Raw genomic sequence first — 13,288 nt, 5'->3', positions numbered from 1 at the left:
TTTCATGTTTTGTTACCATCTAATCTTCATTATACACATCTATCAATACATGAGGTCGTGACCCATATAGGTCACAGTGCCATTCAACCTAACGGCATCAATCACTTCTTGAAATAGAGAATCGATCTCATTAAAAACCCTCTCAAGTCTAGCTTCTCGTCCACTAAACCAATCAATGGTCTTTCCCACAATAGGAAAAGACTCGGAAGCATTATAGCTTCCCAACAAAGCCAGAACTTAGAGATTCGATCTCATTAAAAACCCTCTCAAGTCTAGCTTCTCGTCCACTAAACCAATCAATGGTCTTTCCCACAATAGGAAAAGACTCGGAAGCACTATAGCTTCCCAACAAAGCCAGAACTTAGAGACAACTTTTTGTAGATGGTGAGACTCAAACCCGATGTCTCTTCTATGTCCAACTCCTCCTCCTCCATCCCCTCCGGTAACCTCCAATTAAAATGGTACAAAAGATTCGTCAAAGCCAGCTCCACCGTCTTCACCCCCAAATTCATCCCGGGGCAAATCCTCCGACCAGACCCGAACGACAAGGACTCAAAGTGTTGTCCTTTGTAATCAATTGAACTCTCTTCAAATCTCTCTGGAAGGAACTCTTCTAGGTCTTTCTAGTATGTGGGGTCTCGTCCAATTGCCCAAACGTTCACTTGAACCGTTGTTTTTGGGTAAAAATCGTAGCCTTCAATTTTGAAGTGGGAAATGATTTCTCTTGGAATATGAAGATGTGCTAGTGGATGTAGTCTCGGTGTCTCTTTTACTATCATTTTCAAATATAGAAGTTGTTCTATGTCTTTCACTGCTACCTTTCGTCTGTTTCCCACATAGTTTCTGATTTCTTCTTGAGCTTTCTTCATCAATTTTGGGTTTTTTACGAGTTCTACCATTTCCCAAGCTAGTGTAGTTGAACCGGTGCCTCATCCTCCCAAAATATGTTCTGTTGACGTACAATGTACAAACACGTTAGAAAATAAACTAATCATTTAGCGCAAAATCCATAAAAGATTAGGGATGAAAATTGTTACGAAAAGAATGACTTTGATGTTTTCATGGGTAATGACAATAGTGCAAGATTCAAGATTCAGCTTGTTTTTTTACTAATAGCCAAAAGCACATCAATGATATCATCTTGCTCTGGTTTAGGCCTCTCCAAGATGTTCATCATGTTACATCATTTTTTTACATAGTAAGATAATCTAGTGATTTACTTGTTTGTTACCATGAATCAAGGAGAATCTATGATTTCCTGTTTTGTTACCAAATCTATGATTTCATGTTTTGTTACCATCTAATCTTCATTATACACATCTATCAATACATGAGGTCGTGACCCATATAGGTCACAGTGCCATTCAACCTAACGGCATCAATCACTTCTTGAAATAGAGAATCGATCTCATTAAAAACCCTCTCAAGTCTAGCTTCTCGTCCACTAAACCAATCAATGGTCTTTCCCACAATAGGAAAAGACTCGGAAGCACTATAGCTTCCCAACAAAGCCAGAACTTAGAGAATCGATCTCATTAAAAACCCTCTCAAGTCTAGCTTCTCGTCCACTAAACCAATCAATGGTCTTTCCCACAATAGGAAAAGACTCGGAAGCATTATAGCTTCCCAACAAAGCCAGAACTTAGAGATTCGATCTCATTAAAAACCCTCTCAAGTCTAGCTTCTCGTCCACTAAACCAATCAATGGTCTTTCCCACAATAGGAAAAGACTCGGAAGCACTATAGCTTCCCAACAAAGCCAGAACTTAGAGAATCGATCTCATTAAAAACCCTCTCAAGTCTAACTTCTCGTCCACTGAACCAATCAATGGTCTTTCCCACAATAGGAAAAGACTCGGAAGCACTATAGCTTCCCAACAAAGCCTGAACTTCGTTCACAACTTCATGAAATCTATTCTCTTCATGAAATCTATTCTCTTCAAACCCCTTTCCAAAAGCAATTCTAAAAGTAATGGCAGCAATAAGCAAATTACTTCTGATTAAGATCAATAACAGCTCCACATGAAGCCAATTTTGAAATCGATTTAGTAAGCAAACCAACTTCTTGCACATTTATAAGATATCACACTCTTCATACCGAAAAGCTCAAGAATACAAATTTTACCCATCTCTCTCCCTTAATCACTATAAGGTGAAAACTCGATGTCAAGAAAGTTGTAAGTGAATTTTTTGAAAGCTTGGGTTTGTGGTCTGCTACAACTTTGAAGATCATGAGTTTTCAAGAGGGCTCGAGCAGTCTCGACAGAAGCTATAACGGTGGTTTCTGTACCACCGAGGATGAGACTCATAACAAGCTTGTTCGGCCACACACGACGTTCGTGCGTGCATGCTCCATCGTGTGCAACACAATCACGTCGCATCTCATTGTCATCTTGGTTCCCAACAACACGATCCATACATCGTGATGTCGTCCCATGTCTTGGGATACATTGACCATCTTGACTTGTTTGAACACATTCATTAGAAACTGACCCATGTGTCGATCATCTCATTGGGGTATCTTGAACATCCATCCATCTGGTTCACTCAAGTATTGGACTCTCGTGTGACCATGCCAAACCTTTACGGCATACGATTCAGATAGTGGGTGTATAATGCAACCTCTCACATATGGGCTGGGTCGCAATACTAGCCTACCTATGTCATTCTGTACTGTCGTTGAAAGACTCTTTTCAAAGAAAGATGTCCAAGATGCTCGTTCCATGACGTTCGCCCACACTGACACACGCATGTGCCACAAGGTAGCTAGCTTAGGCCACAAAGCCTAGGGGTGAGAGCCAATGTCATGCCTCCCCTATAGTACATTTTGAGGCATTTCCAATCCTTCTCGAGTAGAGGTCATTTCAGTGAGTAGACATACGGCCTCGTGCATAATCCATCGAGTATCCGTTTCACACCAAATTTGGTTGACTTAATTTCTGAGCCACATGCTGAAACTCATATCCAAACCCCGACTTCTAAGGTTATGGCTTTTCGAGGTTGTCTTCGACACTCGTGTCGCCTCATTCTCTCCAACTTTTTGCATGCCTCGACTTAGCTTCAATGCACACTCTTGGTGTGTTGGATGATGCACCATCCTCCTCGATCGCATCATGACACTTTTCAGTCTTGGCCCCTATGTGGCCAGATAGACGCCACTTGGGCCGCCCCTTGTCTGTCTTATGTGTGGGATTAACCTAACCATTATCCTCGATGACTTTCTCATGGGCACAATTGTATCGTCGATTTTGACATTCTCCCCCACTTAATCTCGACATCTTTCCGCTGATGACCTGAATATTGGACTAGCTACACACTTGACCTGATTACTTGCTCGTGCTTTGAGAATGAATATGATTTGGATCGATCCAAGTGGACCGTCTTCTTGGCCCTTTTTCCCTCACTTGATGCTTGTGTATTAGCGATGGTAGTTTTGATTTCTTCAGCAAGTTCAAAGATCTCTATGAGATGAATCTAACCAGCCAAGAATTATCAAATTTCATAAGGAATGAACGAGTTATGGTCGTTGGAATTTGCTAGTTTTGGACAAACTTACCCTGGTTTCCCCAAATAATTTCATTTTATGGAAAGAAATTAAATATCATTCAAATTGGTCAAAATATTGTGAACAGAATTGAAAAAAAGAAAGATTTAAGTGAACAACAAAATTAAAAAACAAAATTAAAAAAGAAACACATGGAAGATGATAATAATATTATAACAAACAATATTTGGATTATATGTTCTAAACCGTGATATAATAAAGACATATTTATTTAAGTTAAATTAAGTTAGTCATTGAGTTACTAAAGGAATTAGGTGAATGTATTTAATAGGGTGAAGCACCTTGGTATATGTGGAAAAGTATTTGAAGGACGAAGGCAAGTCAATTCAAAATTAGATAGAAACGTTGGCAAAAGTCAATCATAAGTGATCTTACTATCGGCATGGTTAGAAATTGATGTTTGTATGATGACACGTGTCTCGTGGTTCTGCACGTGTCATATGCTTGATATGTGTGAAATGTTTATGAAATAATGTGATTATGATATCAAAAATGATATGACTATTAAATGTTTATGAAATGATGTGACTATGATATTTTTAGGAAATGATATGTTTATGAAACGATATGACTATAATATGGTTATGCTATGACATGTGTTATGATGAAATGTGCTGATGATATGATATATGTTATGGTATAACAGGTTTGGCGATATAATACATGTTGTGACATGTTTTATGATATATTATGTACGTGATATGAAATAAGACAATGTATGATATGAATCATACAATATTCAATCTCAATACACGTCTTAAAGGCTATGTTGTGAAATGATATGATAAGAAGGAAAATGGAAGGAGTTGTTTTACATGATTTAATGAATAAAAATGTTGGGACCTTAGACCTGTGTGTTACATGCATTAGGGAATCTCTCCTTTTACGATGGTACGGACGCATACGTTATGAGGCAGGAAAACGATCATTATGTTTATCATAATGTTACGATGGTCACTATTCCTATCGGGTGTCCGGCAATAACACCAGAGAATGCTATCCCGACCAGAAAAGAGGTCCAAGAGGTGTGTGAACCGACTGGTGGATCCATACTCACATGTGAAGACCATGTGTAAAATAAGTAAATACACATTCAATTACCCATTTAAGATAATTGCTTAAGAGGATACAAATAGAAAGGATAGGTCTCATTCATCAAACTCTAATAGTGGGGCCACTCACTGATTATTTCTTAATATACTCAAGCTACGTGTTATATGTATTTCAGGTAAACACAAGACACATTTATACGACTAACGACGACATTGAAAGTCGAGACCATAACACATGCATAAAACAATTTAATTTAAACAATTTAATTTTTTTAGACTTTATGAACATTCATCTTATCCTAAATTACCTCTTATATGCACAATCTCGACACACCATTAGGAAAACCCCCTCCAACGCCCACGCGATTTGGAACTCCTTTGCTCACTAATTAGGGGTGAAAGTTCTCCAACAAAGTGAGTTTTCACATCATTTATTTTATTGGTAAATAAGAGTTCAAGCATTATACATATTACATATAAAAATACCCATTATTAGTCTAAGCCATAAAACTACTCATGGATGGTATAAAATTGGTACAAGTTTGAGAGGCAACTTTTTATGGAGGGTGAGACTCAAACCCGAATTCTCTTCCATGTCCAACTCCTCCTCCTTCATCCCATTCGGCAGCTTCCAATCAAAATGGTACAAAAGATTTGCTAAACCCAACTCCACATTTTTCATGCCCATATTCAACCCTGGGCATATCCTCCGACCAGCCCCAAACGGCAAGAACTCAAAATGTTGTCCTTTGTAATCAATCGAGCTCTCTACAAATCTCTCTGGAAGAAACTTTTCTGGGTCTTTCCAATATGTGGGGTCTCGCCCAATTGCCCAAATATTTACTTGAACCATTGTTTTTGGGTAAAAATTGTAGTCTTCAATTTTGAAATGGGAAATGGTTTCTCTTGGAACAAGAAGAGGCACAGGTGGATGTAATCTTAGTGTCTCTTTCACAATCATTTTCAGATATGGAAGCTCTTTTAAGTCTGTCTCTATTACCTTTCTTTTGTTTCCCACGTGATTTCTAATTTCTCCTTGAGCTTTCTTCATCAATGTTGGGTTTTTCGCAAGTTCAGCCATTGCCCACACTAATGTACTTGAACTCGTCTCTATTCCTGCTAAAAATATATTCTATTGATGCACATCATACAATAAAAAATGTCAGAAGGTCGATAATGGATATGGCATGGAGCATAAAAGGCTTAATACTACTCAAAAACTACCACGAGGTTGAATGTTTAGAAACTAAACTAAAAAATTAATGAAAAAACCATTAAATACTAGGGATAGAAGTTGCTTACCATAAGAATAGCTTTGATGTTTTCATGGGTAATGACAACGGTGCAAGATTCAACTTGCTTTTTACTTATCGCCAAAAGCACATCAATGATATCATCTTGTTTTGGCTTAGGCCTCATAGGATGAAGATGTTCATCAATCACTTCTTGAAACAGAACATTCATCTCATTAAAAACTCTCTCAAGTCTAGCTTCTTGGCCACTAAACCAATCAATTACCTTCCCCACAAAAGGAACAGGAAAAAACTCGGAAGCATTATAGCTTCCTAATACGGCTTCAGCTTCATTCACAAGCTCATGAAATCCATCCCCTTTAAAAGTTTTCCCAAAAGCAATTCTAAAAATAATACCAGTAGTAAGAGTAGTGGACTTCTCAGTAAGATCAACAACAACTCCACAAGAAGCTGATTGCGAAATCGATTCAATTAGCAAACCAACTTCTTGCTCTCTAACAGGTTCGAAAGATAACACCCTCTTTATATTGAAAAGCTCAAGTATACAAATCTTGCGCATCTCTCGCCAGTAATCACTATAAGGTGAATANACGTTATGAGGCAGGAAAACGATCATTATGTTTATCATAATGTTACGATGGTCACTATTCCTATCGGGTGTCCGGCAATAACACCAGAGAATGCTATCCCGACCAGAAAAGAGGTCCAAGAGGTGTGTGAACCGACTGGTGGATCCATACTCACATGTGAAGACCATGTGTAAAATAAGTAAATACACATTCAATTACCCATTTAAGATAATTGCTTAAGAGGATACAAATAGAAAGGATAGGTCTCATTCATCAAACTCTAATAGTGGGGCCACTCACTGATTATTTCTTAATATACTCAAGCTACGTGTTATATGTATTTCAGGTAAACACAAGACACATTTATACGACTAACGACGACATTGAAAGTCGAGACCATAACACATGCATAAAACAATTTAATTTAAACAATTTAATTTTTTTAGACTTTATGAACATTCATCTTATCCTAAATTACCTCTTATATGCACAATCTCGACACACCATTAGGAAAACCCCCTCCAACGCCCACGCGATTTGGAACTCCTTTGCTCACTAATTAGGGGTGAAAGTTCTCCAACAAAGTGAGTTTTCACATCATTTATTTTATTGGTAAATAAGAGTTCAAGCATTATACATATTACATATAAAAATACCCATTATTAGTCTAAGCCATAAAACTACTCATGGATGGTATAAAATTGGTACAAGTTTGAGAGGCAACTTTTTATGGAGGGTGAGACTCAAACCCGAATTCTCTTCCATGTCCAACTCCTCCTCCTTCATCCCATTCGGCAGCTTCCAATCAAAATGGTACAAAAGATTTGCTAAACCCAACTCCACATTTTTCATGCCCATATTCAACCCTGGGCATATCCTCCGACCAGCCCCAAACGGCAAGAACTCAAAATGTTGTCCTTTGTAATCAATCGAGCTCTCTACAAATCTCTCTGGAAGAAACTTTTCTGGGTCTTTCCAATATGTGGGGTCTCGCCCAATTGCCCAAATATTTACTTGAACCATTGTTTTTGGGTAAAAATTGTAGTCTTCAATTTTGAAATGGGAAATGGTTTCTCTTGGAACAAGAAGAGGCACAGGTGGATGTAATCTTAGTGTCTCTTTCACAATCATTTTCAGATATGGAAGCTCTTTTAAGTCTGTCTCTATTACCTTTCTTTTGTTTCCCACGTGATTTCTAATTTCTCCTTGAGCTTTCTTCATCAATGTTGGGTTTTTCGCAAGTTCAGCCATTGCCCACACTAATGTACTTGAACTCGTCTCTATTCCTGCTAAAAATATATTCTATTGATGCACATCATACAATAAAAAATGTCAGAAGGTCGATAATGGATATGGCATGGAGCATAAAAGGCTTAATACTACTCAAAAACTACCACGAGGTTGAATGTTTAGAAACTAAACTAAAAAATTAATGAAAAAACCATTAAATACTAGGGATAGAAGTTGCTTACCATAAGAATAGCTTTGATGTTTTCATGGGTAATGACAACGGTGCAAGATTCAACTTGCTTTTTACTTATCGCCAAAAGCACATCAATGATATCATCTTGTTTTGGCTTAGGCCTCATAGGATGAAGATGTTCATCAATCACTTCTTGAAACAGAACATTCATCTCATTAAAAACTCTCTCAAGTCTAGCTTCTTGGCCACTAAACCAATCAATTACCTTCCCCACAAAAGGAACAGGAAAAAACTCGGAAGCATTATAGCTTCCTAATACGGCTTCAGCTTCATTCACAAGCTCATGAAATCCATCCCCTTTAAAAGTTTTCCCAAAAGCAATTCTAAAAATAATACCAGTAGTAAGAGTAGTGGACTTCTCAGTAAGATCAACAACAACTCCACAAGAAGCTGATTGCGAAATCGATTCAATTAGCAAACCAACTTCTTGCTCTCTAACAGGTTCGAAAGATAACACCCTCTTTATATTGAAAAGCTCAAGTATACAAATCTTGCGCATCTCTCGCCAGTAATCACTATAAGGTGAATACGCAATGTCAAGAAAATTGTAAGTGAGTTTTTTGACTGATTGAGTTTGTGGTCTACTACAACTTTGAAGATCGTGGGTTTTCATGAGGGCACGAGCCGTCTCGGCAGAGGATACGATGGTGGTTTCTACACCGCCAAGGCTGAGACTCATAATGGGACCGTAACGCTGAGAGAGACGCCATAGGGATTTGTGTGGGAGCTCACCAAGTTGATGCAAGTTTCCAATGATCGGAAGCTTCGGTGGGCTTGGGGGAAGATTACGCTTTCTTCTATTTGCAGCTGCTTTCCATTTTAGGATGATGAAAAGTGAAGAGAGGAAGATGATGAGAGGAAGCCATGGAGGGAAATTAAGGAAAGACATTAGAATTTAGAAAGAGTTCAATAACAAGAGGAAAAAGATTAGGAATGAAAAAAAAAGGTGATTGTTCTTTCCATTAAATAGACATCAAAATCTCATATAGTATTTGAACGAAAATAATGAAATATTTTTAAATTTTTAGTGGTTATCTTTACGAACCGTCCTTAAAAAAGAATATATGATGGTTCATTGATATTATTCTTACAACACCGAAAAAAAAATGATATTAAAAAACGGCGGTTCACTCCATGAAAGCTATAAGCTGTCATTCTCTTGCACTAGNGCCATAAAACTACTCATGGATGGTATAAAATTGGTACAAGTTTGAGAGGCAACTTTTTATGGAGGGTGAGACTCAAACCCGAATTCTCTTCCATGTCCAACTCCTCCTCCTTCATCCCATTCGGCAGCTTCCAATCAAAATGGTACAAAAGATTTGCTAAACCCAACTCCACATTTTTCATGCCCATATTCAACCCTGGGCATATCCTCCGACCAGCCCCAAACGGCAAGAACTCAAAATGTTGTCCTTTGTAATCAATCGAGCTCTCTACAAATCTCTCTGGAAGAAACTTTTCTGGGTCTTTCCAATATGTGGGGTCTCGCCCAATTGCCCAAATATTTACTTGAACCATTGTTTTTGGGTAAAAATTGTAGTCTTCAATTTTGAAATGGGAAATGGTTTCTCTTGGAACAAGAAGAGGCACAGGTGGATGTAATCTTAGTGTCTCTTTCACAATCATTTTCAGATATGGAAGCTCTTTTAAGTCTGTCTCTATTACCTTTCTTTTGTTTCCCACGTGATTTCTAATTTCTCCTTGAGCTTTCTTCATCAATGTTGGGTTTTTCGCAAGTTCAGCCATTGCCCACACTAATGTACTTGAACTCGTCTCTATTCCTGCTAAAAATATATTCTATTGATGCACATCATACAATAAAAAATGTCAGAAGGTCGATAATGGATATGGCATGGAGCATAAAAGGCTTAATACTACTCAAAAACTACCACGAGGTTGAATGTTTAGAAACTAAACTAAAAAATTAATGAAAAAACCATTAAATACTAGGGATAGAAGTTGCTTACCATAAGAATAGCTTTGATGTTTTCATGGGTAATGACAACGGTGCAAGATTCAACTTGCTTTTTACTTATCGCCAAAAGCACATCAATGATATCATCTTGTTTTGGCTTAGGCCTCATAGGATGAAGATGTTCATCAATCACTTCTTGAAACAGAACATTCATCTCATTAAAAACTCTCTCAAGTCTAGCTTCTTGGCCACTAAACCAATCAATTACCTTCCCCACAAAAGGAACAGGAAAAAACTCGGAAGCATTATAGCTTCCTAATACGGCTTCAGCTTCATTCACAAGCTCATGAAATCCATCCCCTTTAAAAGTTTTCCCAAAAGCAATTCTAAAAATAATACCAGTAGTAAGAGTAGTGGACTTCTCAGTAAGATCAACAACAACTCCACAAGAAGCTGATTGCGAAATCGATTCAATTAGCAAACCAACTTCTTGCTCTCTAACAGGTTCGAAAGATAACACCCTCTTTATATTGAAAAGCTCAAGTATACAAATCTTGCGCATCTCTCGCCAGTAATCACTATAAGGTGAATACGCAATGTCAAGAAAATTGTAAGTGAGTTTTTTGACTGATTGAGTTTGTGGTCTACTACAACTTTGAAGATCGTGGGTTTTCATGAGGGCACGAGCCGTCTCGGCAGAGGATACGATGGTGGTTTCTACACCGCCAAGGCTGAGACTCATAATGGGACCGTAACGCTGAGAGAGACGCCATAGGGATTTGTGTGGGAGCTCACCAAGTTGATGCAAGTTTCCAATGATCGGAAGCTTCGGTGGGCTTGGGGGAAGATTACGCTTTCTTCTATTTGCAGCTGCTTTCCATTTTAGGATGATGAAAAGTGAAGAGAGGAAGATGATGAGAGGAAGCCATGGAGGGAAATTAAGGAAAGACATTAGAATTTAGAAAGAGTTCAATAACAAGAGGAAAAAGATTAGGAATGAAAAAAAAAGGTGATTGTTCTTTCCATTAAATAGACATCAAAATCTCATATAGTATTTGAACGAAAATAATGAAATATTTTTAAATTTTTAGTGGTTATCTTTACGAACCGTCCTTAAAAAAGAATATATGATGGTTCATTGATATTATTCTTACAACACCGAAAAAAAAATGATATTAAAAAACGGCGGTTCACTCCATGAAAGCTATAAGCTGTCATTCTCTTGCACTAGAAAACAAAAATTGAAACACGGCTTATTAGCATGATAGATTTGAATATTAGTCTTCTAGTAGATAACCTATATTTTAACCAATGAAATTACGATTAGATAAGAATTTTTGTTGCAAAGTGGCCCATACCTTCCTGTCCCTTTGGCGACATGCAAAGACCAAATATGAAAAACTCTTATAAATTTAGTGCCACTTTTTTAATTTATTTATTTTTTGAAATTAATAGTAAAAAAATCTATTAAATTCTTTTTAAAAGATCAACGTTTTTTCAAAATTTAGGTATCAATTACACCTTCTTATGGAAGAAATTTTTTTAAATCGAATTTATCCTTCTCTTGTTTTGGGATCAATTTCTAACTCGAATTCATTTCAAATTTAGCTATCTAAATACTTAAATGTGACGTCAATCGTGTGAATGAAAATAAATTTTCGATGATCTATCTACCGCTTTCATCTTTAAATTCGTTGTTTTTTCAATATATCAAAAATAATATTTGAATTTAACATCTATTTAGCAATTGAAAATGTAGTGTTAGATTTTAAGATTTAAAGAGTACTAGAAAACGAGGNTTTTGTTTCCCACGTGATTTCTAATTTCTCCTTGAGCTTTCTTCATCAATGTTGGGTTTTTCGCAAGTTCAGCCATTGCCCACACTAATGTACTTGAACTCGTCTCTATTCCTGCTAAAAATATATTCTATTGATGCACATCATACAATAAAAAATGTCAGAAGGTCGATAATGGATATGGCATGGAGCATAAAAGGCTTAATACTACTCAAAAACTACCACGAGGTTGAATGTTTAGAAACTAAACTAAAAAATTAATGAAAAAACCATTAAATACTAGGGATAGAAGTTGCTTACCATAAGAATAGCTTTGATGTTTTCATGGGTAATGACAACGGTGCAAGATTCAACTTGCTTTTTACTTATCGCCAAAAGCACATCAATGATATCATCTTGTTTTGGCTTAGGCCTCATAGGATGAAGATGTTCATCAATCACTTCTTGAAACAGAACATTCATCTCATTAAAAACTCTCTCAAGTCTAGCTTCTTGGCCACTAAACCNACTAGAAAACGAGGTGAAAAGTCAGCTAGCTAAGCTAGCACAAAATAACTTTAAGTTTGAGAGGCAACTTTTTGTAGATGCTGAGACTCAAACCCGATGTCTCTTCCATGTCCAAGTCCTCCTCTTTCATTCCCTCCGGTAACCTCCAATTAAAATAATACAAAAGATTCGCCAAAGCCAACTCCACCGTCTTCACCCCCAAATTCAATTTCGGGTAAATCCTTCGACCTGCTTCGAACGGCAAGAACTCAAAGTGTTGTTCTTTGTAATCAATCGAGCTCTCTTCAAATCTATCTGGAAGGAACTCTTCTAGGTCTTTCCAGTATGTGGGGTCTCGTCCAATTGCCGAAACGTTCACTTGAACCATTATTTTTGGGTAAAAATCCGTGCCTTCTATTTTGAAGTGGGATATTATTTCTCTTGGAATAAGAATAGGTACGGGTGATGTAGTCTCAGTGTCTCTTTTACTATCATTTTCAAACATGGAAGTTATTCTATGTCTTTCTCTGGTTACTTTTCGTTTATTTCCCACATTGTTTCTGATTTCTTCTTGAGCTTTCTTCGTCAGTTTTGGGTCTTGAGCTTTCTTCATTAATTGTGGGTTCTTTACGAGTTCTGCCATTACCCAAACTAGTGTAATTGAACTCGTGTCTAATCCTGCTAAAAATATATTCGGTTGATGAGGGAAAGCCATGGAAGGAAATGAAGGAGAGACATTGGAATTTAAAAAGAGTTCAAGAACAAGAGGAAAAGATGATCTTTCGATTAAGTAGATACATATCGAGCCTAATGGAAAACAAATCGTGAAGTGTTTGAGTTCTCATCCTCGTATGTTCAAACAATGAAATGTTTTCAAATTTTTATTTGGTTGTCTTTAAAAACAGCAGATCAAAAAATTACTCAAAAAGAAAATATGATGGTCGATTCAAGTCCAAGATTTCTTGATATTATTCTTATAGTGCCAAATAGAATGATATCAACAAATGGCCGTCAACTCAAAAAAAAAAAAAATAAATAAATAAATAAATAAATAAAAAATAAAAATTACCTACATCAAAATTTAATATTTTAAAGTGTTTATTAGCGTTAGACTGATTTGAACGTTTAGCCTTCTGGTAGATAATATATATCTGTGAAATTAGATT

At 36.9% G+C, this 13,288-nt stretch overlaps 3 protein-coding genes and 1 pseudogene across 3 annotated transcripts; all 4 read right to left on the bottom strand.

Moving 5' to 3' along the window:
- Positions 1 to 335: 335 nt before the first annotated feature.
- On the bottom strand, positions 336 to 2,417 carry LOC111802055 (annotated as a pseudogene).
- A 2,593-nt stretch (positions 2,418 to 5,010) lies between these two features.
- Positions 5,011 to 10,833, bottom strand: LOC111801584 (cytochrome P450 71B10-like). The gene is made up of 3 exons (XM_023685611.1): positions 9,893 to 10,833; positions 9,114 to 9,722; positions 5,011 to 5,140 (listed from the first exon to the last, which is right to left on the bottom strand). Exons 1-3 carry the CDS (start codon positions 10,790 to 10,792, stop codon positions 5,132 to 5,134), a joined length of 1,518 nt encoding a protein of 505 aa, XP_023541379.1. The 5' UTR covers positions 10,793 to 10,833; the 3' UTR covers positions 5,011 to 5,131.
- LOC111801583 (cytochrome P450 71B10-like) lies at positions 7,003 to 8,852 on the bottom strand. Its single transcript, XM_023685610.1, has 2 exons — positions 7,912 to 8,852; positions 7,003 to 7,741 (listed from the first exon to the last, which is right to left on the bottom strand). Exons 1-2 carry the CDS (start codon positions 8,809 to 8,811, stop codon positions 7,124 to 7,126), a joined length of 1,518 nt encoding a protein of 505 aa, XP_023541378.1. The 5' UTR covers positions 8,812 to 8,852; the 3' UTR covers positions 7,003 to 7,123.
- A 1,344-nt stretch (positions 10,834 to 12,177) lies between the features above and the next one.
- On the bottom strand, positions 12,178 to 12,765 carry LOC111802054 (cytochrome P450 71B2-like). Its single transcript, XM_023686309.1, has one exon. It carries the CDS (start codon positions 12,763 to 12,765, stop codon positions 12,178 to 12,180), a length of 588 nt encoding a protein of 195 aa, XP_023542077.1.
- Positions 12,766 to 13,288: the final 523 nt, after the last annotated feature.

The sequence above is a fragment of the Cucurbita pepo genome, chromosome LG09 (genome assembly GCF_002806865.2).
Source record: "Cucurbita pepo subsp. pepo cultivar mu-cu-16 chromosome LG09, ASM280686v2, whole genome shotgun sequence".
Classification (NCBI taxonomy): domain Eukaryota; kingdom Viridiplantae; phylum Streptophyta; class Magnoliopsida; order Cucurbitales; family Cucurbitaceae; genus Cucurbita; species Cucurbita pepo.
The sequence above is the reverse complement of the archived record's forward strand: the minus strand, read 5'-3'. Positions and strand labels throughout refer to the sequence as shown.

What these genes read in the sequence shown, in the direction of transcription:
- LOC111801583 (XM_023685610.1), bottom strand. Translation starts at nt 8,811, where the DNA reads ATGTCTTTCCTTAATTTCCCTCCATGGCTTCCTCTCATCATCTTCCTC. An exon ending in ACATCAAAGCTATTCTTATG is followed by an intron (nt 7,742 to 7,911) that starts GTAAGCAACTTC and finishes GTGCATCAATAG; the next exon opens with AATATATTTTTAGCAGGAAT.
- LOC111801584 (XM_023685611.1), bottom strand. Translation starts at nt 10,792, where the DNA reads ATGTCTTTCCTTAATTTCCCTCCATGGCTTCCTCTCATCATCTTCCTC. An exon ending in ACATCAAAGCTATTCTTATG is followed by an intron (nt 9,723 to 9,892) that starts GTAAGCAACTTC and finishes GTGCATCAATAG; the next exon opens with AATATATTTTTAGCAGGAAT.
- LOC111802054 (XM_023686309.1), bottom strand. Translation starts at nt 12,765, where the DNA reads ATGGCAGAACTCGTAAAGAACCCACAATTAATGAAGAAAGCTCAAGAC.